Source organism: Eucyclogobius newberryi, unplaced genomic scaffold, assembly GCF_026437365.1.
Source record: "Eucyclogobius newberryi isolate DKJ021-1_F unplaced genomic scaffold, fEucNew1.0.hap1 SCAF_18, whole genome shotgun sequence".
Taxonomy (NCBI): Eukaryota; Metazoa; Chordata; class Actinopteri; order Gobiiformes; family Gobiidae; genus Eucyclogobius; species Eucyclogobius newberryi.
This window is the reverse complement of record NW_027315812.1, coordinates 18,338,012-18,364,943: the sequence shown is the minus strand read 5'-3', so window position 1 is coordinate 18,364,943 and position 26,932 is coordinate 18,338,012. Positions and strand designations below refer to the sequence as shown.

General features: G+C 40.6%; 5 protein-coding genes across 9 annotated transcripts; 3 read left to right on the top strand and 2 right to left on the bottom strand.

The window, feature by feature from the left end:
* Window positions 1–396: 396 nt before the first annotated feature.
* usp12a (ubiquitin specific peptidase 12a) lies at window positions 397–5,301 on the bottom strand. 2 transcript variants are annotated; one of them, XM_072450819.1, is made up of 10 exons: window positions 5,147–5,301; window positions 4,289–4,369; window positions 4,003–4,216; window positions 3,700–3,935; window positions 3,540–3,616; window positions 3,374–3,457; window positions 2,501–2,698; window positions 1,289–1,367; window positions 1,084–1,211; window positions 397–998 (listed from the first exon to the last, which is right to left on the bottom strand). In XM_072450819.1, exons 1-9 carry the CDS (start codon window positions 5,192–5,194, stop codon window positions 1,110–1,112), a joined length of 1,119 nt encoding a protein of 372 aa, XP_072306920.1. In that variant the 5' UTR covers window positions 5,195–5,301; the 3' UTR covers window positions 397–998; window positions 1,084–1,109. The 2 variants fall into 2 exon arrangements, with proteins under 2 accessions (XP_072306920.1, XP_072306921.1); XM_072450820.1 differs by having other exon boundaries at window positions 397–1,211; window positions 5,147–5,300.
* Window positions 5,302–6,017: 716 nt separating this feature from the next.
* On the top strand, window positions 6,018–8,064 carry rpl21 (ribosomal protein L21). Its single transcript, XM_072450818.1, has 6 exons — window positions 6,018–6,113; window positions 6,729–6,807; window positions 6,871–6,932; window positions 7,011–7,123; window positions 7,714–7,864; window positions 7,941–8,064. The coding sequence occupies exons 2-6, from the start codon at window positions 6,741–6,743 to the stop codon at window positions 8,028–8,030; spliced, it is 483 nt and encodes a 160-aa protein (XP_072306919.1). The 5' UTR covers window positions 6,018–6,113; window positions 6,729–6,740; the 3' UTR covers window positions 8,031–8,064.
* A 6,169-nt stretch (window positions 8,065–14,233) lies between these two features.
* Window positions 14,234–15,643, top strand: gtf3ab (general transcription factor IIIA, b). The gene is made up of 8 exons (XM_072450426.1): window positions 14,234–14,457; window positions 14,527–14,621; window positions 14,679–14,772; window positions 14,842–14,930; window positions 14,994–15,067; window positions 15,130–15,210; window positions 15,284–15,516; window positions 15,572–15,643. The coding sequence occupies exons 1-8, from the start codon at window positions 14,344–14,346 to the stop codon at window positions 15,641–15,643; spliced, it is 852 nt and encodes a 283-aa protein (XP_072306527.1). The 5' UTR covers window positions 14,234–14,343.
* A 387-nt stretch (window positions 15,644–16,030) lies between these two features.
* On the bottom strand, window positions 16,031–24,403 carry lnx2a (ligand of numb-protein X 2a). Of its 4 annotated transcripts, none has more exons than XM_072450810.1 (11): window positions 24,251–24,402; window positions 21,984–22,543; window positions 20,284–20,519; window positions 20,074–20,211; window positions 19,803–20,002; window positions 18,588–19,007; window positions 18,341–18,514; window positions 18,085–18,262; window positions 17,779–17,998; window positions 17,245–17,403; window positions 16,031–16,602 (listed from the first exon to the last, which is right to left on the bottom strand). In XM_072450810.1, exons 2-11 carry the CDS (start codon window positions 22,385–22,387, stop codon window positions 16,467–16,469), a joined length of 2,265 nt encoding a protein of 754 aa, XP_072306911.1. In that variant the 5' UTR covers window positions 22,388–22,543; window positions 24,251–24,402; the 3' UTR covers window positions 16,031–16,466. The 4 variants fall into 4 exon arrangements, with proteins under 4 accessions (XP_072306911.1, XP_072306912.1, XP_072306914.1 ...); XM_072450811.1 differs by lacking the exon at window positions 24,251–24,402 and adding an exon at window positions 24,097–24,162; XM_072450812.1 differs by having other exon boundaries at window positions 16,558–16,602; window positions 17,219–17,403; window positions 24,251–24,403.
* A 241-nt stretch (window positions 24,404–24,644) lies between these two features.
* Window positions 24,645–26,195, top strand: LOC140364595 (uncharacterized). The gene is made up of 3 exons (XM_072450816.1): window positions 24,645–24,796; window positions 25,027–25,101; window positions 25,457–26,195. Exons 1-3 carry the CDS (start codon window positions 24,771–24,773, stop codon window positions 25,788–25,790), a joined length of 435 nt encoding a protein of 144 aa, XP_072306917.1. The 5' UTR covers window positions 24,645–24,770; the 3' UTR covers window positions 25,791–26,195.
* The last annotated feature ends 737 nt before the right edge of the window (window positions 26,196–26,932 follow it).

The following is a 26,932-nucleotide window of genomic DNA, read 5'->3' as shown; positions in this document are numbered from 1 at the left end:
GCAAGTTTTGCACAGTGGCTAGGTTATTTATTATTGCCCTATTGATGATTTACCAAACTGGAGTAAAATTTAAGATTACAATATACTGGATGCAGTGAGTACTCTCCTCCTGCGACGCCCTTCTATTCTGGTCCTGTCTGTGCTATTAACAGCAGCATGAAGTGGGCCCCCTCCTCCCTGACTCCAGCTCCTCTTTAAATCCGCGCCCTGTGCACGTAAATGCGTTGGTGTGCATCATGTCGATCATTAAACACTTTAGTTTTGGGTGTAAATAGATTAAAATAGCTTGTTGTAGGGAAAGTAGATCCTCAAAGTATCACCTCTGCTGGGCGCTAGTGAGCGCCTATGAGTCATCAGAGGGCACCTGGCTGACACTGAAAGGAGCACACCCAAGAGACTTGTTTAAGGTTTTATTTCTTTTTCTTTAAAACAGAAAATGATCGGTTAACAACAGGCCTTTTCAAGCAAACCCTCACATTTAATTTGCCAACACCTACAAAACGGTATCAAAAGTGCACCATAGTGTTAATACATCTTCTTAATGTCTAACATTTTCCAATGAGAATAATATCTTCTTGTAATATTTATACAAATACCATTCTGTACACTGTAGAAAGACACAACCCACCTGCTGTGCCCTAGAGAGGAGACAGTATCCCATCCCACCTTGATACATCCATGATCATAAACCTGATCCAGTCCCAGTAAATGCCAGTGCAGTATAACAGTGTGGGGTGAAAACACCAGGCCAATATTACATCATATGAATTATTAAATAACCATTCATCCCAAATGAGTATGTCACTCATTTGACCAACTTGCATCTGTACAACCCTCCTCAACGTCCGTTTAAACAATGAACAATCTTGACACAGTTTTCATTCAACAATGTCTTTTCCCTGTAGCAGAAAGCGTCCAGAGATACAGGATGAAGACTGAACCAGAAGGGACAGCTGTTCAGGGGGACACTTCCACAGCTGAGCGGCAGCGCTGAGGGCCTAAAGCACAGGTTAAAAATACAGCTTTAGGAGCGGTACCTGCGGTGGTGCAGGGTCCTTTGCCCTAGGCAAAGAGGAATTAGACCTTGCCTACTGGGAAACACGCAACATTTAATCTCTGGACTGGTAGAAGAGGATGTATCCAGACTCAGAGTTCTTGGAGATTTCAGACGTCAAGCCGTAGAATTCTTCTATTGCCTGTGCATCAATTTTCTACAAAAAAAACACAAAACACATAAGAAAGTATGTGAAAAAGAATTTGGCGCATGTAGAGATTAATAATCACTTACCTCCACAATGTCATCATCAAATAGCAACCAGAAGTCATGACTTTTTACAATTGCAATGTAGTGACCCCGATTTGGTCCACTGCAAAGACAAACAGTACTGTTATGTGCAATCCATTCACAACAAAACATTAATAAAGACATACATGTATATATGTAAAATATACTTAAAATAGATGTTCTAATCTTTAATAAAAAAACGGTACACTCAGAGCCATGTTTATTGCACCCATCTGTATTGCACATTGGTCTGCATTCCTCCGCTTTGAATGTTTCAATTGTGGAAAAAGAGGAAAAGAGTTTGGACACCCGTTTTACGTTGTGCCAATGTGCCTCAAAACAGCAGAAGAAGAAAGCATCTTCAGTCTTTTCTGTAAACTAGGAACACCTTTACGATCCAAGAGCTGTTGTGGCATATCTGTGTGGACCTCACCTGGTAGAGTGGTGGCACCCATCATACCTGTAAATGGTCTGTGCTCACACTCATAGAACTGCGTGTTGGTGCAACATTTGTAGCGTCTGGTAAAACATTTCCTGTGTTTGGAGTTGCCTGGAGTGTGCCTGGACACTATGATCTCACTTGTCCAAGTTGTCCCATTTTTTTTTAGGCTTCAGGCCTGGGCTGGTCCCATAATTGTGACCATAAAATTCATATCCTCAGTCAATTACTTTTTCTTTGTTACCAAAAAGGCTAGAGGTAAAAACAATCAAGTGCATTTCACTAATTCATCATCATCATCGTCATCACTTGTAGCACTATGGGTGCATAAGTATTATTTTATTATTATTACAGAAATAATGATCATCCTTTTTTCCGTTCCTGCAATACATATACAAATACAACTTCCGCTGTAGCCTCTCGAGACAACTGCCGTTGTGATTTTGAGAGTTACAAAAATACATTGAATGTGTATATAATATGAATTGAATATAACAGGGTTGCAACACATTGTGTATTCATTTTCCCCCCTCAAGATAATCTGTCTGTAGCATGAAATGGGGAAACCTTAGGCAATAGTTAATAGTCAGGACACAAACCCACAACCTTGAGATGGCAACAAACACGATAACATTTCACCTCTGATTATATTAAATTATTGTCACTGTCAACAATCAATGTCTAGGATAACATTATACCATGATGTGGCAGTATTTTATGTCTACTGTAAACAACAAACAGGTATACAGTATTGTAGGGTATTTGAAATAACACACCTTCCACAGTGGACCACTACAGCCACTAGGTCGTAGAGCCGCTCAGGATTGGTGGCATCTCCAGAGGTGTTGAAGAGACGCAGCTCCAAAGGGAAGACTACACGATAGGACAGTTTTGTGTATCGTTGTAGCTGCTCCATGTACTTAAAGCGCTTCAGATGCAGAGCCAGGATCATGGGCAACTTCTTTACTCGCATTCTGTGATCACAAATTAGTTCAACTCAATTATGGTTGACAACGGGCACATTCAGGAACTTAAAAAGTGTCATTACAACAAGCAATATGAACAGAGCAGTAGAGCAGTGTTGGAAGAGCATAACAAAGTATAATCAAATCTCAGGTTTGGATAATGCTTCTATAATATAATGTACATGTTTCATATATCATATCAAAATCAGAGGTAGAACAGGCAGCAGAGAAGTAAAACCTGACTACCAACTCTTTGGAACAGAATAATATATGTATCTGTGAAAAAACTTTCAATACTGAGAGAGTTATCCTGTACAGAATAAATACCTTATTTTATTATTGTGTAATTATTTTTATATTAAGTTTTCTATAAAAGGTTTTAAAAAACAAGAACCCCGCAACTTTTCTGGTGGCCCGCTTGTACCAGCTGCTTGTTTCTATGAAGATGTTTTTGTTGAATGAATGTTGCACAGTATAGCTTAATCTTATTTACAGAAATATAATGATGTCCAGTATAAGTAGTCATATCTATTCCATCTGCCTAAACAGCATGAGAACAATCATGACAAAGGAGAAAAACAAACAAAGTAGAGCACTGGGTCTAAGGGAAGATCAACTGTTCACTGGTGGTAATGTTTTCACATTAACATCAATAGATTAGTTATGCCACAACTTAATACTGACCTCTTGTGTGCCTCCTGCTTGCTCCTACATTCTTCACAGTAGTATTTGTACTCACTGCACAGTGTCTCTGTGTTACTAAAACCTCTGGAATATGTCAAAGGAAACAGCGTGAACCTATGACAAAAATACTACATAAACATACTAGGCATTTTGTTGAATATCTAACCTGAGGCAGTGTGTGATGGAGGTATTCTGTTCAACATCAACCGAAAGGTCCAGAAAGTCCTCATCTTTACTACTTATCTAAATAGAAAACCAATCTTATTTGACATGTTGAATTTTATGTGCATAGATTATTGTTGAATTTACCAAATCAAAAAACCTACAGTTTCACAGGTGAGGCAACGCGTCTCATTGGTCAGAGTGCCTTGGAAGATCTCATGGACCCAGGTAGGAGCTGGTGAAGCATTGCTGTTGTTATTCTGGGAGTCCAATGTGCCGTTGGCAAGGCGGCCATTGGTCTTCTCTTGTTTCCTTTCTTCTTGAAGCAGATCGGCGATGGTGTTTAGTAGGTAGTTCAGAAACTCATGTGCGTCTTGCTGCATGTAGTTGTCAAAGAGTTCTGAAAAATAATAATACATTTAATTCAATTCATGACAATTAATCAGGTGTTCTGTTATCATATTCACCATTTTCCTTGCGTAGACGTGTGATGAACTTCTTGGGTGGTATAACACCCACTTTCCTCTTTTGGTTGGCAATACTATGGAACAAGTCAGCCAGACATGTGAGTAGGTTCTCTTTACGCCGAGGCTGGCTGCGGTATGCCAAGATTTTCTCCCGAAACGGCCGGCAGAAGTAGAGCGCCTGCAGTACCGAGTTGCAATAGCATGTGTTTCCAAACTAAAAGAGAGTACAGAGGTAGTAAAAAATAGCAATAAATGCAAAATGACTAATAAAGACAGAATCACTTACATTGACCAACCCAAAGTAGTGCTCATTGACCGGAAACTGCTCAGATCCAATCTCTTTCTCCAGAGCAGAGGCATTGGCGCCCTATAATAATCACAGTAAAACTCTCATCAAGTCAAATCATAAGCCACTCGTTTTATTCATCAAGTTGCATCAGAATGCAGCAATGATCGTACTAGATTGCATTAACACATTTTCTAAATTTGAAGACAATAGTTTTTAATTGTAATGTCCAAATGTATCACAAGTATTCAAATTATTCACAAAACAGATAAATCAGTGGGTCTGGTGCAAAGTGAACCAATAATTACACCTGGAGCGGGTCCACAACTGCGTAGCTAATGATAAACTATGTCGTCATCGCCTGCGATAAAAAAAAAAAAACTTACATCTTTATAATGCAGAAGCACATAAAATGCTCTAGATTACACTGTGTTTCACAATCCTCCCAATTGCATCGTTATTTGAGGGCAAATGAACCAGATGTGGCCAGTTGTTGGAAGGCTAACTACAACAGTGCATTAGCTCCAGATGCCCAATGTTAGCCAGCTAGCAGCAGGTGCGCTGTCACTTCGTTAAATACTTGGTAAGATCACATTACTGAGCAGACAGGATAGTAATAAAGCAGTAATAACTACATAAATAAACTAATTGTGACATTTGAACTGACTGGTGAAGCTGGGGCGTGCTTTAGTTGTATCGGAAAACGACTTGCTGCTAGCATAGAGAGCAGCACTTAATAGTTACTTCATAAGGAATATTTCTTTGCAAGGCAATAATAGTAATAATAGGCCATGCTTTTTACATAATCCTGAAGTATAAGGACTAAATGATGCAAAAGTCAAAAGGTAGTAGACTCACCATGGTACAAAAAGAGGCTAATTTTGAGACTGTCATTAGGATTTCCATTCGGCTAACGCCATCTTCCACTACGCCGCGGTGACTGTGGGCTGCTTTGAGGGCAGCTGTCGATGTGCTGTTTATAACTGGGCCTGGCCTCAGAGGCAAGAAACTACTAATTACACTCACTTCCCTGTTCGTTTTGGTTTATAACTTGAAGCACTTTTAAGTATTGTGATACTATCATTAGAACAATTTGAAAATCTACCTCAGCTAAAATTAATAAACACTTAAATTTTAAACCACAAACGGCGACCGTCAATTTAACAAATGTTGTATTCTTCAACACGTATGCTGCCTTCACGTGCTATGGGAATTATGCCAAATACCACTTTACGTGTGGGGAATTGCACATGAACGCCACCTCATCTCATAATTCCTTCCATAGAGCCTTGATTTCCGTGGATCTATTAATTTATAATCCCACGATGATTTCAACTGGGAAACTGGGAAATCATTTTGATGCCCGAGTGGCCGAGATGAAATAGCCTTTGACCTCTCATCATGGCGGACAGCAGCAAAAGATCCATGCAAAATACCCAAATATTTAACGTTTTTCCACCTGTTAGCAAGGTATTTTGATCATGCATAAATATATGTCTTACATAAATTGAACGGCAACTCTATTCACACTGGAATCACAAGTGGATTGGAAAATTAGTTTGTTGTCTGTTCATTTAGAGTTGATTTTATTTTCCATCTATAGCTATTGTAATTTAATTCAAGACAACATTTTGAGGCAAGAATGCGTCCAGTGTGTGTGATTTATTTACCTAAATACACTGGACTGGCATTTGTAGAGCTGAATGAACGTTTGATTGTATTTGTTCAGGCGCTGTTGCAGCTGCCCCAGCCTGTTTTTCAAGGCGGAGTTTTGGGTCCTCAGCTCTCTCTTTCCACTGCACCCGCCATCTTGTAGATACCGGGGGTAAGATCCTCTCCGTGTTTAATGGCGAAATCTAACTGTTTTATGCGTGTTTTTACCCAGTTTTTTAATGTATATGTGACAAATACCTTTATCTTTCTACCTTTGACCCAAATACTAAAAGAATCCTACATAATATTTTGGATAAAGCCGTGTGAAATGCGCGGAGTCCACAGCGTGGCTGCCCATGTGGGCCTCGTATGCCCGTAGCCAGTAAAGACATAGAATGTTACCTATTTGTTAATCCTTGATTGGTCTACATAACTGGCATTGACCTCACCATTGTCAGTTGTTTTGCTACATTTATTTTTCAAATTTCATCTCTAACTTCGTTTAAGATTTAGTCCATAAGCCTATTCCTATGGTGTCAACGCTACCCTGCCATAAGCGTTACAGCATGTTTTCTTCTAAGCTATAATAACCATAAAGTGCAGCTACTCTATGATGATTCTCCTCCATTGACATAAGAATGAAATAAAATGCACTATATTTCACCGGCGAACTGAGAGTGACTGCATAAGTTATTGTTGAGGCTTGTATTTCATTTTGGATTTGATGTAACATTTTGGATTGACTTTTAACTTTCAAATTGTCTTGCTGTATTTTGTTCTGTTTCAGTAATCAGGCACAATGACGAACACCAGAGGCAAGAGGAGGGGGACCAGGTACATGTTCAGCAGGCCATTCCGCAAGCATGGTGAGTACTTTGTTGTGTGAGCTTCAATAAGCCAAGCCCTGCCTCACACTTCGTCTTCTCTAGGCCCTATTCCCCTGTCCACATACATGCGCATCTACAGGAAGGGTGACATTGTAGACATCAAGGTATGCGTATTTCTTTGAAGATTCAGTTCTTGGTTGTGGTGGTCTTTTAGAGCTCTAATAATATGCTCTTTTAAACAGGGCACTGGAACTGTTCAGAAAGGCATGCCCCACAAGTGCTACCACGGCAAGACGGGACGTGTTTACAATGTAACCCAACATGCTGTTGGCATCATTGTCAATAAGCAAGTCAAGTAAGTTGTTACAATTGAACCATGAGGCAACATAACTTCATACCGAAGTGTATGTAATGACATGCCTTTTTTTTTTTTTTTTTAAGCCTTTGGCGTTCTGTAGCTCATCTTGGCAGTGAATTTGTTTTGTGTATTACAATATAACAATTTGCCTCCAACTCTACTTAATCCAATTAACCATGCTCAACATTAATGTGGAATAGCCTTTTTAAAAGAGGGAATTTTGGAAATTGTTACAAATGCACTAATCTTGCTTTCTTAAAGAGGCAATGTGACTGATTACTAGTTGAATATTGTAGAAAGGGGCTATTTTTGCTTCATGACTGCACACACATTTTTAATAAGTTTGAAAAATCCTTGTATTACTAAATGTCATTGTATGAATCATTTTATGGGAAATGTCTTACCCCAGATTCACTTTGCCTCCAGGACATTCATTTGTCCTCAGCGGTCATTCATCTGGGGAAAAATATAACTCCTTAAAAACCTGTGGTCTAACTCGATGTTTGACCTTTTGGTATTTTGAGGAGACACAACTGGACTGTTGGTCATGTAATTTACCTTGATCTAACAATTTCTGATTGTTACAGGGGTAGAATCCTTGCCAAGAGGATTAATGTTCGTATTGAGCATGTCAAACACTCAAAGAGCAGGGACAGTTTCCTCCAGCGTGTCAAAGCAAATGAGGCCAAGAAAATGGAAGCCAAACAGAAGGGCACCTGGGTGGAGCTTAAGCGCCAGGTTTGTGTTACATATGAAGAAAGTCTCAATGTACTATGTATATCTACTGATTATCATTTCTCCATCTGTTCTCCAGCCTGCTCCTCCTCGTGATGCTCACTTTGTCAGCACCAAGAAGAATGAGCCCCAACTGTTGGAGCCAATCCCATACGAGTTCATGGCATAAGTGTGCTCAAATAAAAGTCTTTGTACAGATACAATCTCATTTTTATTTATCATACTTAAGCAAAGTGAAAGTTTTGTTGGCGATGAACACGTTAAAAATACATTTATGGGAGGCCTGAACAGACCCGTCTGCTGAACGATTGCCTTTTTCCACCTCTCTGAAATGGTGGTACCTACTTGTTTAAAGTTTATTCATGAGGCAATATGCCTTTTATATTGCTTGGTTACATTTCCCAATGAAGATACCTGGATTTAACAAAGGGGATAAAATTTATGTTCTTACTGCAGTTAATCACAATTGAAGTCTTAGAAAATGTTAGTCTGCCTCAAGACTCTCCTAGGGTCATGTGAAGCCTGTGTCAGAGTTTTTGGCGCATGAGACGGCTTTGGAAGTTGTTTGAATATTTGACATTTGCTCACCCGGATGACACATCAGGGCTATCCAACAAAATAGCCAGGCCCTTCAAGTGATTTAATCTGGCCCACAACCCATCTTCCAAACCTTTTTTAATGAATTAGCACTAGTTCAGACTTTGGTTAGTCCTTGTTCAGTTATGATTTTTGACTGGGTTAGTCCTGGTCCAGACCTGGTTGGCACTAGTTTAGTCTTCAGTTTAATTATCTTTCTATACTATTGGACACGTTAGTAAAGCATTTATTTCTCACAAAAATAGAATCGCAATTATTTGCATTAACAACTGATTAAACCAGTGTTGGATATTTTGTACAATCTTGTTACAGTTGTTGCGTGTTGTGCAGCTCCGGCACAGAAGCCGTGGCCCTCCAAAATTAAAGGTTTTTTTTTACCTTTGTGGTTTGGTCAAAAACAAAAAGCGCTCAACATTCAAGCACAAAACAAAATTAGAGATATATTAAAGTTGAATAGTGCTCTACATGATTGTGCCGAAGCATAGAATTTGAAGCGTCGGTAAATGTTCTGTGTTGTCTTTAGGGACCTCTAACAAATTACCGTACTTGGACAAAAGAGAAAACTATGTATTTTGATTTTTCATTTTTTTCCTGAATATACATTTTCAGTTGAAGATTGGGAACCTCCTTCATATGCTAAAAAAAAAATCACAATTGCTCCTTTCTTTACTGCCTACTGACTTCACTGATTCTCCGGTTCAACGATAAGGAAAGGAGCTTCCTAGAGTTATTTAATTTAACCAATTCGGATGGAGCCTGACCATTTGACACATCATGAGCCTCTAAAACTCTCTGCTCTATGATTCTCCATCAGGTGGCAGTGTGCATAAGCAAATGACCAGTTAGGAGCCCGTCTTTGTTCATTTACTTGACAGACTAGAGATTTTACTAATCATTGTAAAGTTTTTGTAACGTTAATAATTTTCCTTCCTGGTTGGACATGAGCAGTAGATCTAGTATCAACCTGCAGCCTACATAAAGTAGTCCCACAAAGTTAGTGAACAACAAAATAGCTTTATAATGTTGAATTTATCTTCAAAATGCCAGAAAAAATAGTTTCTTAGTAGGCAATGCAAGTTTTATTTGTAGAGCACAATTTCATACATAAAGTAAATCAAAGTGCTTTACATAACAGGAACATATGCATTAAAAAGATTAAAGAATAAACCATTTTACTTCAATTTTAACGATTATATGTAATTGTGTCTGGCCAGGAGGGATTCACTTACCCTATACTATATTATATTGTCCACAGAGCTAAATATGTGCAAAACAAGCTGTATCTTTAGAGCTAGAGTTATTCTTCTCTAACTCTAGGTATGGCAGGTAATTTGACATGAGGTATTATTCCACAAAGAGTGAAATGATTATTGCAAGGAATAAAGAAGATGAAAATGTGAACTTGACTGTAATTTATCGTCATCAAGAGGCAATCCTGTCAACAGTATGCCCTGGCAAACATGTTAATAAGACAGTTTAGTATGTGTTATTAAAGTGTTATTTGTTCAGAACTTATATACTCCACTGTACCCATCTCCTCTCTCAAAGTGGCTTATATTGTGCCCCGGTGGCAAAGTGCCAGTCAACAATTAGTGGAAGCTCACTTCCCCACCTGTGAGGCACTAAGACATTTGACACACAAATTCATGCAGCACCTGAAGGTGGCTGAAAATGTCATTACAATGACTCTGACCAACCCTCAAATGAGCTCATGCCGATACACTTCTGCTAAGAGAAAACACTGGGCTAAGAGACTTAATAATCAATAATTGACTAGAATGAATATTTTTTCCAATTATGGATCACCTTTGTGTCTGAAATAAATACTAATTTAAAAGATAAGTGCAGATACATTCCTTTCAGTCATATGTCTAGTGACATTGTCAGAGTAGAGGCCTGTCTCACACTTCACTTCAGGAAGACTGTTCCAGACTTACAAACTGCAACGGTGTTAGTCCTGAATCTGGGCGACAGCAGGAGGCCGGTCCTAAATGGTTCATATGGCACTACAACAAAACAGCAATATACAAGTTGCTAGTACATGGAGAGACTTGTACACAAGCAGAGCTGCTTCAAAGTTTATTCTCTGTGAGGCCAGTGAGCCGACCATTACAGTATTCTAACCTACAGGAAACAAATGCATACATACATTTCTCCCATTTCATTTTGAAGATGTTTTTTGATGGTAAAAAGCTGCAGATGTTTTTTGTTTTAATGTGGGGATTTGATTTGACTGTTAAAATTGAAATCCATTAATACCGTAGATTTTTAACCTGATTAGTATGTTTTAGAGTGAGAAGCTGAAGGTGACTGCTGACACTTTCTCTTTATAGTCTTGTCTGAGTTTAGCTGGAAAAAGTTGTTTTGCATCCACACACAAATCTGCAGTGAGCGTGAATCCAGAGGTCCATACTCACCTGCTGTCAGTGAGACATAGATCTAGAGTATCCTCTGCGTAATTGTATTAGGACACATTTTTGCTGCGTTGAGTCTTACGGAAGCATGTAGAGGTTGAACAGAAGAGGAGCTGTGATTGGCCCCTGGTGCTCCCCACAGGTCAGGGGCGTGTGGTCTGAGACAGTTACAATTTAATGTATATGTTTACATTTTGTGTAAAACAATAATTGGCTAGATGTTTATGCCAGATTGTAGCTTGCAATCTTCCATTGTGAAATGACTCAGGGTCGTGAGGCTTTAACTCAAATAAAAGATCCAGGCTACTCACATGACAGGGACAAACAGAGACTACAGCGCATTGTGTGCTCTGCTGAGAAAGTGATTTCCATCTCTGCAGGACCTGTACGTCTCCAGTGCTCTGGGACGTGCAGGTCGGATCACAGCCGACCCTTCTCACCCTGGACATGGACAATTTGAGCCACTCCTCTCAGGCAGGAGGCTACGGTCCATCCGGACCAGAACCTCCCGTCACAAGAACAGTTTCTTTCCCTCTGCCATTGGACTCATGAACACTGCCTAAACATTGTCACTTTAACCATAATTTAATCAATCACTGAGCTGTTCACTTTCAGCACTACATCTGTAAATTCAACTGTAAATTTTGTGTACACAGTAAGCCTATTTTTATTTTTCATCTTATAGCCTATTTTTTGTTATTTTCCTGTATCAGATTTAAATTGTTTTTCTTTTTTACTTTATATAGGTTGTTTTATCATTGTTTATGTTGCACCAAATCACCACAGCAAGTTCCTATGCTTGTCAATTGTGTTCATTGACAATGGCAATGAACCTTTTCTGATTCTGAAAATATGGTTGCACAAAGTTTTATTAGGTGTTTTTTTTCTTGCAACAACTTAAGATTTTTTGAATGTGATACCACAGCTCTTTCTTGTGCACAGATGCAGCAGAGTGTGGGGTACTTGAGTGTTAAATCAGTTGGGGTTGGATGCCTGACTGCTCATGTGACTAATTGGTTATCTTATCCCAGCTCAGTACTCTAACCAGTATTGACACTTATTAGGCCAGTTTACTGAGACGGGGGTGAAATGGACATGTGTCCATTGTGTCAGAGACGGACTGTGGACAGCACTGTTATACATTCATACAAACACGGTGCATTTTTTTAGGCTTACGATTTGTTTAGTCCATGAAAATGTGTATGGTAATGATGATATGTTGAATAAGAAAATGCCATTGCAAACATTCTTCTTTATAAGGTGGACAGAAGAGAGGAGCAAATAAAAATAAAAGGAGCAAAATAAATAAATAAGTTAGTTCTTAATAAAGCCCTTGAAATTGATTGAAAAGCTCTCTTTTGCAGTATTGAGATAAGATGGGCGTCATAATGCATATTCCCACAGCTTCAACCCTTCTATTCAGCAAATAAAAATACAACTCTGGGTAGCTGAAATGTGTGAAATAAAGTTATATTATATGGACATTCCTTAATATGAATTACTCATCAGTTGTAATGTTTTTATGCATATGTAAGTTCCTGGGGCTGGAGTCTCCCAACTCCAAGAGGTTACTAATTGAAGGAACAGAAAGTAAACAGACAAGAAGAGTAAGCAAGCAGTGGAGATGGAGAAGGAGCGAGAAACAAGCCGCGCGGATAAAAGGCAGAACACTATGAACTCCTTAATCACAGCGCTCTGACACTCACAGATTGAGTGTGTAAGCTTAGCCAGCGGCTCAGGACAGCTGTATCGACCCACACTGTTACATATTAACCTCCCACACACAGGGGAGATAACTGGACATGGACAGACAGACAACAACGAATGATGCAAAAGCAAGCCATTTGTACACTTTAGTAATTTGGTAAAAAATGTACTAGTTCTGTGCTGCCCGGTGGTCGAGTGGTTAAGACATGTCATGAGTTCAAATCCCAACTCCGACAATTTACTGCATGTCCTCCTTTCTCTCTCGTCCCCCATTTCTCAACCATCTGTCCTGTCTAATAAAACCAAAAAGTATTTTTTTTTTTTAAAAGTAATAGTTCTGAGATTTGTATAAAATTACAACAACCGTATATCACAGAGAAAATGACATTCAAGCATTTGGAATTTACTAGAAATGACCTTGTACAAATCTGTCACTGCGCACTGCGAGGTTCCTGGTTGTCATAGAATGGAAAAGCTAAAGGAATTAGAGAGATTTAGTTTTGTAGAAGCCTTGTACAGAAGTTTGATTTTGTAAATTAAATAATAGGCTGGATCAATTTGTTAACAAAAGATGTTAAGAGTAAGTAGGTTATGTTTTATTATTCTCAATTGCTTTCCAATTGCTATAAATTATTAATTATTATTAATATTATGAACATGATTTAGTGGACTGTGAAACCCCCCAGTATGACTAAGTTCTGCCTGAAGCTTTAACAAAGGCTCCAGGAAATCCCAGGGCAGTCCAAACAGAGTGCACCCAGTACCTACATCTGATAGCTGGGGCGATAACAGCACAGTTATCAGTGACAGGGGAGGCTTGGCTCTATATGTGAATATTGGACCAGCTGTATTGACTGCTGAAGCCCCTGACAGGCCACAGGGGAGGGGCCGGATGGGGAGAGTGGGTCTGATAACCCCTGTAGCCTGGTCATACCTGGAGCGTGGGAGGGCACAGAGTCAACGCCCAACACGCTTTCAATAGGCCTCATTCACCACAGTCAAGCCTAAGGGTTCACACAAGAGCATGGCATTTGTGCAAAAGGTGAGCGCTGCTGTTTAGACAGGCAGATAGTATTATTCGATTGTCCCTATATGTCACTCTATGCAGCTAGTTCTGCCTCTTCTGACAGCTTTGTAGGGGAGAACCATACTTTACAATATTGTTGGGTTTAAGTTACGAAATTTTTAATTGACAGACAATTCTGTTGACTATAATTTAAGAAATTAAACAACAACTTTTACAATTCCTAGAAGGGTCACATATTGAGAGGCCTACATGAATGTAATGTGTTTTATGTATCATTTTTTTTAAACTTAACTGACAAGGTGTTAAATTGTAGGCTATGGTTGGTAGAGATTTATTTTTGGCAACAATTCATCACAATTATCAGAAAACAAAGTTGTAATGTTGATAAGAGTGAGATTAGAGTTGTAAATGTTGTGTTTGCTTGCAATGAATGGAGACAGACCGTCGCCTCTTGTGGACTACAATAAGACAGCCGGCCATGGTGCCTTCATGACACTTTTAGAGCCTGTATTAATCAATCTAGAGGAAAGAGTCACACATTTACAATGTTTTAGTATGAGCAGTGGTGCTCCCCCAGAACAAGCATCACATGGTTCAGCCCAATTAGATAAAGGAGACACAGGTGAACTGCATTTTGTAGGTCCAAAAGTGGCCTGCACCCTTCTTCTGTTATTCTGGCATAGCCAACGTTTAGTTGATTGTAACCATAACACCATATCTGACATCTATTTTTGAAGATGGGGGAGAGGTTGCAGAGCAGAAAAGATTTTGTCTGCTCTTTTATTGACTGCAAGGCTATGTTTAGTAAATCCTGGAAGCTAGAGGCTCATCTTTGCAAGCATACAGGATTGGTAAGTGGAATCCAGGCAGTGAAGGAGCATTGAGCACTGACAACAGAAAAAAACATCTTATGTTTCTAGAAACCGTTCTCTTGTGACAAGTGTGACAAGTGCTTCTGCACCCGCTATCAGCTCACCAGACATGAATTGATTCACAGTGGGGAAAAGCCACACAAGTAAGAAACCACTGCCTCCAAATGTATTGTGAATAGACATTCATTGTTTGTTTGTAGGTGTGCTGTTGAGGGCTGCACTGAGGCTTTTATCACCAATGCCAGCCTGAAGAACCACATGTCCAGATTTCACAACCAAGAGAAAAGATATAAAGTGAGAAGTTCTTGTTGGATATATAAATGCTAAATTATTTAAAATGCTGACATTTGCTATATGTTGCAGTGTACCTATCAGGGCTGTGAAAAATGCTTCAATAAGAGATACCAACTTTGTGCTCATACATTTGTGCACAACAAAGCTCTGCCTTTTCAGTGAGTCATCTTTTGAACATGTAACAATGTGTCCGTACTTTGACTTCTGTTTCAATCCTACAGTTGCAAAACCATTGGCTGCACAAAAGAATTCTCCTCTCATGGAAAACTGAAACATCATGAGAAAATGCACAAAGGTAAATGATCAAGTGCAGCTCTGGGCAGTTTGTGTCCTTTTAACTAAAACACGTTTGTGTAGGTTATCCATGTGAAGAGGAGGCGTGTATCTTCAAAGGAAACACGTGGACTGAGTACTTGAAGCACAGAAAAGCACATAAAGGTAATTCATCTAATGATTTTTAAATCTTAAAGAAGTAAACTCTTAACTGACTTAAATTACAAACTGTCCTCAGTCAAGTTGCCGTGTGCTGACTGCCAAAAGCACTTCAGTAATGCCTGGATTTTGAAACTTCATATACTGAAAGTCCATTCTGGGGAGAAAAGGCTGTTTACCTGTCCCAAAGAAGGCTGTGATAAAAAGTTCAGTCACCGCTTTCACCTGGAGAGTCATGTTCTAGTAGTCCATGAGGGACAGAAGGCCTTCACCTGTGCGGTCTCTGAATGTGGGAAGAGCTTTGCCATGAAGGTAAGTCTCTAACATTTGATTTTGTGCTTCTTCAATGACACTTGAAATTTCTTAGGAAAGCCTACGGCGACATGGCATAATCCACGATCCATCAAAGAAATTAAAGGCATGTATAAATATAAACTAGACTTTTTTTTCATCCAGGAAAGTTTTTACTTTCATCCAAAAGATTGAGAATGACTTCTGGATGAAAGTTGAAATGTCTAGTTTTTCAAAAACTGTCCGGATGACAAATATTCTATGATTTTAAAATTTGACTTGTTAAATTGTTTGACTCAATTGTCTAATTACAGAAAAAGCTGGGGAATAAAAAGAATGGAAACAAGCTTGCTGCAAAGTTGAAAAAAACACATTTAAACCAGTGAAAACGTTGACTAAGGTTAAATCACTTTTTGTTACTTTACATTTGTTTGTCATTAGGCTGTCTAATAAAAGCCTCCTTCATGCTCTGTGGCTATGAGTCTATTGTATACGGCTACTTACAGGGTGAAAAATGACAAGAACCAGTGCTCCTTTTGAGGATTGTTTTATTAACAACACATTCACACATGTATAAAAGTGCAGCTTAGTGAGGAGCTGGTTCGTGATGAGGCTTTAGGCAGTGAGCTCCAAGGTGAGGCTAATGTGGCTGGATACAGCGCTTGTCTGTTTTACTGTAAATGTAAATCTACTGGCAGCTGTGCAGTCACCTGAAATGTCCTCGGCTGCACTGCTATGTGACATGACAACAGCACAAACAAACTGTTGCACTACCTGCTCCCCACAAGGGGACCAAACCACTAACACCGCTAAGTGTCACTGCTGTCGGATGTGGCACAATCTGGATTAGGTCCATCTCAGGACAGGTTGTCCTGTGGTTCTACAACAGTCTTTATGCTTTTTGTCCTGAATTTGAACCAGCATTGGCAGGCCATTGACTATGTTTAGAGGAACCAGGGAACTGGCCCCAGCTATATCAGACTGCCTGGCCAGGACACCACTGTGAGGGCCACCCGGCTCCTCTGCTCCTTCAGCATGGGCACCAAGGCAGAGTGACTCATCCCCGCGGTCGACAGGCCGTTTACTGCCACAATCATGTCTCCACACCTAGAATAAAGCCACAAAACTGTCAGTTCATCTCACGCTAGATGTACATTTTATCACTTCTCACTCATTAAACACTGGGTTAAAAATTGTCTTCTGTATAATTTTCCGCAATATTTCTTTCAAATTGCAAAAATTATAATTTTGCTTTAGAAAAGGGACAATATTTATTTTAATGTCACACTCTAGATTCCTAATGGTTTCTAAAAGCTGGGGTTTCTAATTTTCACACAGCAAAGCCAAAAGTATTTAAATGGTTCCAGCACATTGTTAATATCCAGTATATTAACTTTCAGGCACGTGCTCGGCTTAGGAGCCATTTTTTTAAAGCAAAGTGAAAACCCTTATTTCCAGGTTGACAAGGCATAAAATACTTTATTAAATGCAAACCGCACACTGTGGGCTCATTTTTGTCAAAGGGTAACTTTTATAATATACTACTTGGGGAAATGCAAAAACATTTCCTTATTTACAAATAAAAATTCAGGTACCCCAGCAAAAAATGGAAATTTACAGAAATCTAATGGGGGGGGGTGGATTCTACTGTTTTAGCTCACCCTGCCTAAATATCTTCCTTGTTATTCACAAATAAATCACTTCTAACAGATGCCATGAATACCCTATGAAGAGTCATAGATCACTGACTTGAGGCGTCCGTCGTAGTACGCCGGTGTCCCAAGGACAATGGTTTTAATGAAGAAGGCCTGGTTTCCATGGTTTTCCTCATATCCTCCAACGATACTGAAGCCCCAGCTCCCAGGGTGACTCCTGCGCAGCACAATCTCATGACTGCTGTGGAGGTAACTATGACAGAGAGCAAAGAGGAGTGAATTAAAATAAAAGTATGTTTTCATGAAGACAAACACGCTAAAGCTCACTAGTAGGGCTGCAATACTAAAGCAATCAATGCGAAATTGCAATTTCAAGACTCAGAATTAGCTAAATCAGATTCTGTTATTCATATCATATAATTTCCTTTGCAACTTCCTATCTCCAGGAAATCTTATGTATAAAAACCTTTAAAACGGCATGTGTCAAAAAGACCCATAGACATACAGTCTCTGGATGGACCATAATAACAGGGATATTATTTCAACATTGTTCAGCCCTACTTAGAAGTAAACATAAATAAATCTTATTTTTATGAATTGAAACAAAATATATACTATGTGAATGTACCTGGGCAGGCCGAGCCACATAACCCATGACGGGGACCAGTTGGCGTCAAAGTCACTGTCGTGGCTGTGGGGCAGGAGCTGGTCATGCTCCTCCACCATACTGACCTCCAGCACACGCATCTGCACCGATGGAGATGCAGCCGACGCCTTCAGAGTCCCCACGGCCTCACTGTGGCTAAGGCAGGTCAGGTCCTGTCCATTGATGCTTAGTAGGACATCACCTAAAGTACATCAACACTATGTTATATGTAGATGCTGATACAAGTTGACACGGCAAAAACACAAATTTATTTAAGTGAAAATAGACCTCGTTTTATTCGTCCATCCCGGGACAGGCAGCCATGTGGTTGGACGCTGGTGACAAAGATGGGCAATTCCCCACTTTTACTGCCCCGGCCTCCGGCCACTGTCATGCCCAGCGATTCGTGGGGCTCCTTTTTTACTGTGATGTGTTTCTCTTTACATGAAAGACACTTGGACATGTCCTGGTAGTACAAATTGCATATTAATAAAATACTATAAGCTACAGCCACTTTCTCAACTTGAACTGTTGGTGTCCTTACTCTGAGGGTGCTGCTGTGGGACAGGTGAGAGGGTACAGGACTCGGGGAAGTGCTGTGACTTGGCATGAAGTGTTCAAGGCAGTACAGGTCTCTGGTAGAGACAGATTTTGGCGGTGGGGGTGGAGATGGTTTGTTTGGTCGTCCTATAAGCAGATTGACATGCTCTCCACTAGCCTAAAGATGCATTACGTCAGATTGTAAACATTCATTTAAATTTAGCAGAAAGATCAAATAACATTCAATTCACCTGAATGATCTGTGCGGCCTGCTCTGGGGTGCCGAGCTGAAGGTCCTGGTCGTTAACAGCTAACACTCTGTCATTGCTTCTCAGCCTCCCATCTTTTGCTGCCAGGCCCCCATCCAAAAGGTCTAACACAAACACTCCTGACTCATCGGTCCTCCGTACCAGCTTGATGCCCAGCTGCTCAGTGGAATCGCACTTGTGCAGGGTTATCTTCAGGGTGGTGGGGCTTGATGGGCTGCCCTCAGGGGTGGAGCAGGGGGCCTGGGGGACAGCGGGGGTGGAGGAGGAGGAGGAGGAGGATGGATGGATTCGTGACACACAGCGACGCTCACGCAGCATAGTCAGCTGCAGGGTGGTGCAAGGCCGAGCAAGAGTCGAGCGAGCAAAACTGTGTGGGACATTACTGATGTCCACATTGTTAACCTGGAAAAAGCAAAGAACAGTTGTTTAAAATCTATACACAGAATCATCATGTAATTATTATTGCCAACATTCACTATTTTCATCCAAAACAGGAAAGCTGGAGGTGGTACTAATACATTATATAATCACAGGTCAATCTTTACTGAATCTTAAAAACTCTGATCATATTAGTCAATAATCAGCAAGACATGTCATGTAGTATTGAACTATATTGTAAGACCATCATTTTATATTTGGTTTATTGTAAACCGCAAAATGTATCTTATCTTAAACAACTTAATTCTTTTTTTTTTAACAATTCACTTCCTGTCCAAAAACTGTAAGCTATTTGATTTAATTTACTTTAAAAAAAAAAAAAAAATCCTATGAGTATGTCTTAATAATCCAAAGTAAATACAAAAATGAGGGCTGGATGGGGAGGGAACACACGTATAACATGGTTAAGCTCATCATGAAAATATATATATATAATATAAGACATAATTTTTGATAATATGTCCTCTTTAACAACAATATTTCCATGCGAGTCTATATTTATGGAATTATAAAATGATAAGCAAATAATTTATTGATTGATTGGATTTTTGGCCCGTAGGCTTTATCAGACAGCTCAGTGTGAAATGGGGATGAGAGAGAAGGGAGACATGCAGTAAACTGTCAGAGCCAGGGTTCAAACTCAAGACACTGCAGCCGGCTACACATGGAGCCTGGCATGTGTGCTGCTGCCTTTATCACTTGACCATTTGTTTTTCAGTTTATATTATTTGGCCTGGTTATAGTAACATATATGATTACCTGTAGAATCTGATCTCCAGCCAACAATCTCCCATCCCGTGCAATAACTCCGTCTCTGTACACTTCCTGGATCACAATGTTGATGAGGGGCGTCTCACTTCCACCAACAATACTGATGCCCAGCTCCACATATGGGTTTGCACGGTGCACCTCTATGGCAGTTATCTCCCCTTCCGGAAGAGAGGGAAGCTTCACGCAGCCTAACGCACACAAATGGTATTACACAATTTCAGATTATCATCACTACGGTTTGAAAAGACAAATTATAGACCTTCTTCTGCCGACAGAGGTGGAGATTCGGGACAGTCCCAACCAGATGAGGTGGAGCTGACGGAACGGAGGAGGTGGATGCAGGGATTACTGAGGGGCCTCTTCACCCTGGGGACAACGCACTCCAAACCCACCACACCTGAAGATGGAGTGAGGCTAAAACAAACGGACACGCCAAATCTCTCTTACAACACTGGACGTATTGACTTACTGTCTTCTTCAGTGCTCTCCTCAAAGGCAGGATTGTCAAGGCCAGCTTCTTCCGTCCACACTGGCTCGTTGTTAGAGGCATTACTGGTTCTGCGGGGAGGGGAGGGGCTGTCCTCTCTGATGGTCGTCTGTGGGGACTGCGGCGATCTGGGAGGGCTTGGCATCATTACTTGTTCATCACCACTTTCACTACGTGGACCGTCCACACTGGTCTGCTGGCACCTTGTCCCGGGACACCTTTTCAACAATTCAGAATAAAACAATACAACATAAAGAAACATATTATGTAGTAGACGTAATTCAGAGCAGGTTCTTACTAATCTTTGTGAGTTTGTAGAAGTTTCAGTTCTCTCCCATAAATAGATTCTCCTCACACAGAAATAGAACAAAACTAAACATAGACTCAAGGGATTAGTGTGGTCCCACTCACTTAATTGGCTCTTAGTGTTTCACTGGTAGCTCTTAACCGGTCAAATGATTTAACTGATCCCTGCTCTTGGAAGTCTCGGAGCAACAAGACTTGTGAGACTTGTGCACACATATATATTGTTTGCACAATAGTCAGCTCACCCAAAACCCTTTGCAATAGTGCCTCGTCTCTAATCATCTCCATAAATAATTGACTTTGATGTGCTATGCTAATCTCAGACTTGTGTCCTTTCTTCCCCTTGCTTTAGTGAGCAGGTTAGAGGAACAGTTCGACCACGAGGGTTACTAAAGAATGTCAGACTTGTTCTCAGTGCTTTTGGCTTTGATCCAGAAGTGCTCTTTACCTTCACACTATTTTCAGTTTGCATTTAGTGCATATATATGAAACAATGTCATTGAACTTCCTGCAAAAATGATGCCAAGTTCTCATAAGACAAAACAGCTGACTCATGCCACATTTAAGCAGCATGGGAGTCATAGCTTGTTAGTCTGAGCTTGTTAGTGCATCTTAGTGAGGTGATAGGTGGTCACACTTAAGTCAATAACTAAGCATCATTAGTTGTGTAAGTAAAAAATTCAGTTGCCTTCAAGATGCCAATAAATATGTTTAACCGATGCAAAACTGATAAATAAAACATGTGTGATCCAACTGAATGTACGACTAAAATTGACAACCTTCTGGCAACATATCTATCCCACCAAATGTAATGGTAGAAAGCACCGAGCACAACATACACTCACTAAAGGTAAAACGTCTACAAAGTAAAGGGAATGTAAAGATTCAGGACAAAAAGACCTTTTAAGAAGCTACAGAAGACGCACATTGTCCCCACATCACACAGACACGACTTACCATAGCCCAGGGTTGCCCTTGGCCGTCTCACAGAAGAAATGGTTGAAGAGGTCTCTGGTGTTGAAGTTGCTCAGCATGATTACAGAATGAGAACATGCAGCTTTTGGTCAGCTAGCCTATGACTGAGGTAGGCAAACACTAATCCTGATCACATGACCTACAGCCCAATAATCTCATAAGGGTCTCACAGCACCTGGTCCAAATGAGCCTGAGGACTGATACTCAGGGACAACTTTCACTTTCATTGGTATTGGCTCTGAGTAACAAGGCCCTTCGAGGCAACTGCTGTGATTTTGGACTTTATAAGAATAAATTCAATTTAAAGTATGTTTATACCACTGGTATAGAGAACTGGGATCTGTAACATTACGACAAAGAATACTCTTGATCAGTTATTCAGTGCATTTTTCTCTGGTTACCTGTGCTTGAGATGAGCCTCCAAGTCACATCGTGGCATGCTGAGAGAGCAGACTGGGGTCAAAGGGCATGACACAGACAACTTATCCAGCAACTTGTGAACGAGGATGCTGGACCGGCGGCAGGCCTGCAGCTGCAGGTGGGCCCTGTCAAGGGGGCAGAAGTCCCGGTCCTGGAGGAAACTGCGGAGGCAGCGGGCACAGAAGGTGTGTCCACAGGGTGTGTCGAGAGGCTGTACCAGTGGCTGCAGACAAATGTGACAGACCAGGTCATCATCCACCTCTAGACGATAGTTGTACAAGTGGTTTTCACAGCCCCGGTGCAGCTGCCCGCACTCTGAACACATAGAGTCCACCACCGGGTCCACTGGCTTGGGGAGAGCCAATTCAGAGCCTGGACTGCCCATCTCCGCTGCTTCAACACTTTTTAATCTTGGCACAAAAGACTCCAGTAGGGCGGTGGTGCTGGGGAGGGTTACAAAACGTCCCTATCCCATAAACATCATAAGGAGAATGGATGGCAGAGAGGACTAATGCCCCCCAGGGATTGACTTCACATCTCCCTGCAGGCGAGAAGGACAGCAATTGGTTAAACGGCTGTTTGAAAAGAAGTGATTTTGTAAATTTGTATGCAGTAAATGCTTTGTGCACTTGCAAACTTATCTGAATGTGTATCTATGAACTAGTGTGTTGAGATTATGTTTTGCTGCTCCTGTCTACTAATCTGGCAGTATAATCTCTCTTTTGCTCTCGCCTGCTGCAATCTTCCAATTCCACATAGAGGGAATTATCTAGGATTGAGGCACAGAAAGGACACAGATCAGACGAAGTAGGATTGGGAAACCAAGAGAGAAGAAGATTGGTCCAGCCAGAAAATAAAGAAATGAGGGCAAAATATAGCCTAATATGTAGGGCTAAAACATAGGATAAGCGGTGGATCATAATAAAGAGCAAGGGTACATGTCAAAAAGTACTTTACCATCAGAGTGTCTCGAGAATTTATGCTTTTGTCATTTTTTCCATGGTGCCTAACTGCCTCACATCAAAACCTGTCATGACATTGGCATAGTGCTATTATCTGACAGCAGAGGGCGTGCCTAAACCCACAGCGGGTCACTGTGACTACCTGCCTCTGTTCAGCTCTGCTCTGTCTCCATGACGACCGGAGCCTGTGCTCAGCAGGCCTCGACATTCACAGTGAAGCCACACAACAGATGCACTCCTCTCGGCAGGATGCTCTGGACCTCTCTGGTACCGCCTCAAAGCTTTTTAGACAATGTGAGCCCCCTCCTTAGTTTATTTTTTGTTGCATCCACTGCCTGTTTCCTTGACTACCCAGCTCTGAGACAACCTGTCTCCTCTGTCTCCTTGACGACCAGACCGGTAGTGACTGAGTCCAGCCTCCTTGAGGGACGAGCCTCTGTCTGCGTGTGACTGGCTGCTTCTGTCTCTATCCCGCAGCTGGACATGCATTAAACATGAGGACACAAGGCTTCTCTGTTTCTATAACAAAGCTGTGACATCACCACATCGACCACAGACTGATTCACAAAAGTAAACACTACATGATACAGCAGACTTTGTGTAGGCCTGGCTATACACGTAAATATTCAGGAGACATTGGCATGACTAAATATGTTTTCTTGCAGCAGTCCAATTCTTGTTGCATTGGGCATATTTATTTTTAGACAATGCAGCATTTTTATCACCAAGCAAATGTTTAAATTGCATGCTGATATTACAATTGCAATCAAAATACACTACACTTTAAATAATCATAGCCCGAACAACACAAAGCGATATGCTGCGCTTCGGCCTTGAAATTGGATTTCCAGATGACACCAGTTTTGGTCTTTAAAAGGGTCTTAGTCCGAATTTTATAAAGGCACGACAACTATCCAAAAAGCCACATTGCACACACCCTGATTTGATTTCATAAATTTACTACAGATAGTCAATTTATGGGGGTGTTTGTTACATGACACCGAATACTATGACATATGGAATGTGTCAGTTACAATACCAAATTGGCAATAGTAAAAAAAAAGCTAAGTCAGAAGATCTCAAGTGGCGTTTCTTTGTTCGACCATATAATTTTGCCTTTTTCAACCATTACCCCGTGTCCATCCCGCCATCCTCAGCGCACTGATGTAGCGATAACAGCAGCAGCAGCGGCAGCAGCCTATCAGTGCAAAGCAAGAACACAGTGACACTGCCACCGCCGTGCTGCTCTAATTTGTCTACATACAGCCGGTGTTTTATTACATTACCTGTTCAGACTGTTCGGTGGCGCCGTGCACTCCAGCCCCAGAAGGGGACGATTCGCTGCGGGACCTCAATCACGCACTCACCGCAACAAACCTCTCCGCAAACTCGCACGTAAACGCCCCCGTGCCTCTCGAGGCACAAGTCCCGCCCACGGGTGTCCGTCAATGTGAGTGGGCGGGACTTGTGATTGTCAATCAGGAAAAATCATTGACTGTTCATTAAATGACTGCAAATATTGATTGTGTGAAAATCATCATACATATTGTGCAGATCCTGTATTAGCAAACGTAATTTCAATATCTCATTGCATATTATGTGTATTTTACCTTCAAAAACGGTGTCTACAAATTGTTATACAATTTGATCAGGCAGTGTCAAAGCCAGACCTTGTGTAGGGTCTTTCGTAATGGACCCCGGATAGGAAGCGGAAAGGAAAATAAACAAGACCGTGCTTTGCACAGTTAATTCACATTTTGTTTGTTTGTTCGATTAAAATTACGTAGCTTGTACTTAACAACGACAATGGAAGAGGACAATGATCTTGAAAAGTAAAAAACCCTCTTTATTCATGTGTATGTTTTGCTAGCTTAAGCCAACTGTATAGCCTTTTGGTCGATAGTTTAAAAACCTTGTAACATTGTTAAGAACTTTTACTGCGTGAGTGAATGAACACTGTCCGACCAGGTCGCTTATAATGTGACGTGTACTGTCTTTTAACTTAACTAACTTCATAAAACCGTTTTTGCGCCACCTCCATAACATGACTCTTTCTTTATAGGCGTGCAATCGAGGAACTCTTGAAGGAGACTGATCGAGGCAGAGAGCGAGCAGAGACCATGGGCCCCACGGGATGGTGAGTTTATGGGTTTCTGAGAGTAAATATTATATATTTTGAATGGGTAAAAGTCAATTAAAAACTAAATATTATATATTTTGAATGGGTAAAAGTCAATTAAAAACTAAATATTATATATTTTGAATGGGTAAAAGTCCTCAAATTATTACCTATAAGGAGGAAGCTGAAACCTATTTCATCTGCATGAGCCTGCACATGGCATTCATGTATTTGTTTTTGAATTAGGAATATATAAATATCAACCTGTAGATTGTGATGTAATTGTAAACAATTGCTCTCACAAGATTACAGATTCATTTTCTAAAAAAGTTTCAGATTTTAACAATAATTTATACTTTGGTCTGTTTTGAAGGTTAAAGTGTCCTCTCAAGAGCACAAACAAGCGATTTCTTCTGAATACACTGCGCTCCTCTAGTCTACAGCGGCGCTCAGACGAATCCAATTCAGAGTCTACGTCCAGAAGGCGCATGAGAAGCGAGTCTTCTGACCGAAGACGTGACCGCAGCAGATCACCTCCTCACAGGGACGGCGAGAGACACAGGGGCCACAGAGATAAGTTCAATCGAGAAGACAGCTCTATGAAACATAAAAGACGCGAGAAAGAGAAGGAAAGAAGAGACGGACACACCAGAGAGAGGAAACCTGTCAAAGAGAATGGCAGTAATAAAAAACACAGACATAAATGAGCATTGCTAAGTCTCAGAGCACTTAACATCAGATTAAGGACTACTGTACGTACCCTGACCAAGAAAAAGTCACTCTGGAATTTGATATGACTGCTTTCCTCTGTTTTCCTTTTAGAAAATGTTCTTAATATCTAGGTATGACCTTCCTCCTTTTTTGTTTTTTAATTTTTTGTTCCCTGGCACAAATACAATTTAAATAGATTGTTATATATGATTTTGAAGTGTTTATTTAAACGGATAACAATATAAATGTATTTCTGTTAGTGGTAGGCCTATTTTATTTAGTATCCATGTTCCATCTTAGTCCTTTTTATTCTGAACCAGGGGAAGAATTTAGTAGTCTATAATCCATTTTAATTTGTAATTTCATGGCCCATGTTGTCAATACATTTGTTGTTTCTTCTACATATTGTACGTTTGCTTGATTTCCCCCCCTCCCCTTTTCAATTAACCATTTCATAGCTTGCCATGCATTTAAAAGGCATTTTACGCAAGCATATCATGCTACATAAATCTCGCTGTTCATCTCCGTTCTGCGGCAAATAGCTTCGGTTAACGGTTTCCATTGATCAATATTTACACCATTAAACCATAGTGCAGGACGTGATTTGTGTAGAATTGGTTTGCTTGAACTTTATTGCATTGCTGAGTGCCCTCATTAAGATATAGTGAAAAGAGCCATAATCGCTTTTCAAGGACTTTGTGCCAATATGAATAAAACTGTATGGACCAACTTGGGCCTGCTTTAAAAGTACCAAACTTCTAGCATATAAATGTTTTTTTCCCTCTCAAATTGAATGCGCCCGTGGTGTTTTTTGTTGTTGCTACTAATTGGTTTACTGCAAGATCCGCAGTTTAATGGCGCGAGCGCGACCCACCAAACGCTAATGGCCAGCAAACAGCAGAGTGCAGTGCGCGCTGCGACCCAGCAACCCCGTGTTTGTCACCGTCACTGGCTGGGCCCTTTAAAGAATTATGTCCCCGCGTGTCCACGCCCGTTAAGTGGTGTTAAATGATCCGTTTACCGAAATGCGTTTAATGGGTACAATTTAGTTTCTAGCCTAATTCAGAGTACCATAGAGGACATTAAATAAAACTGGGAAAAGATACCCATCTGAGTTTCCAAGACAACTGTGTCTCCA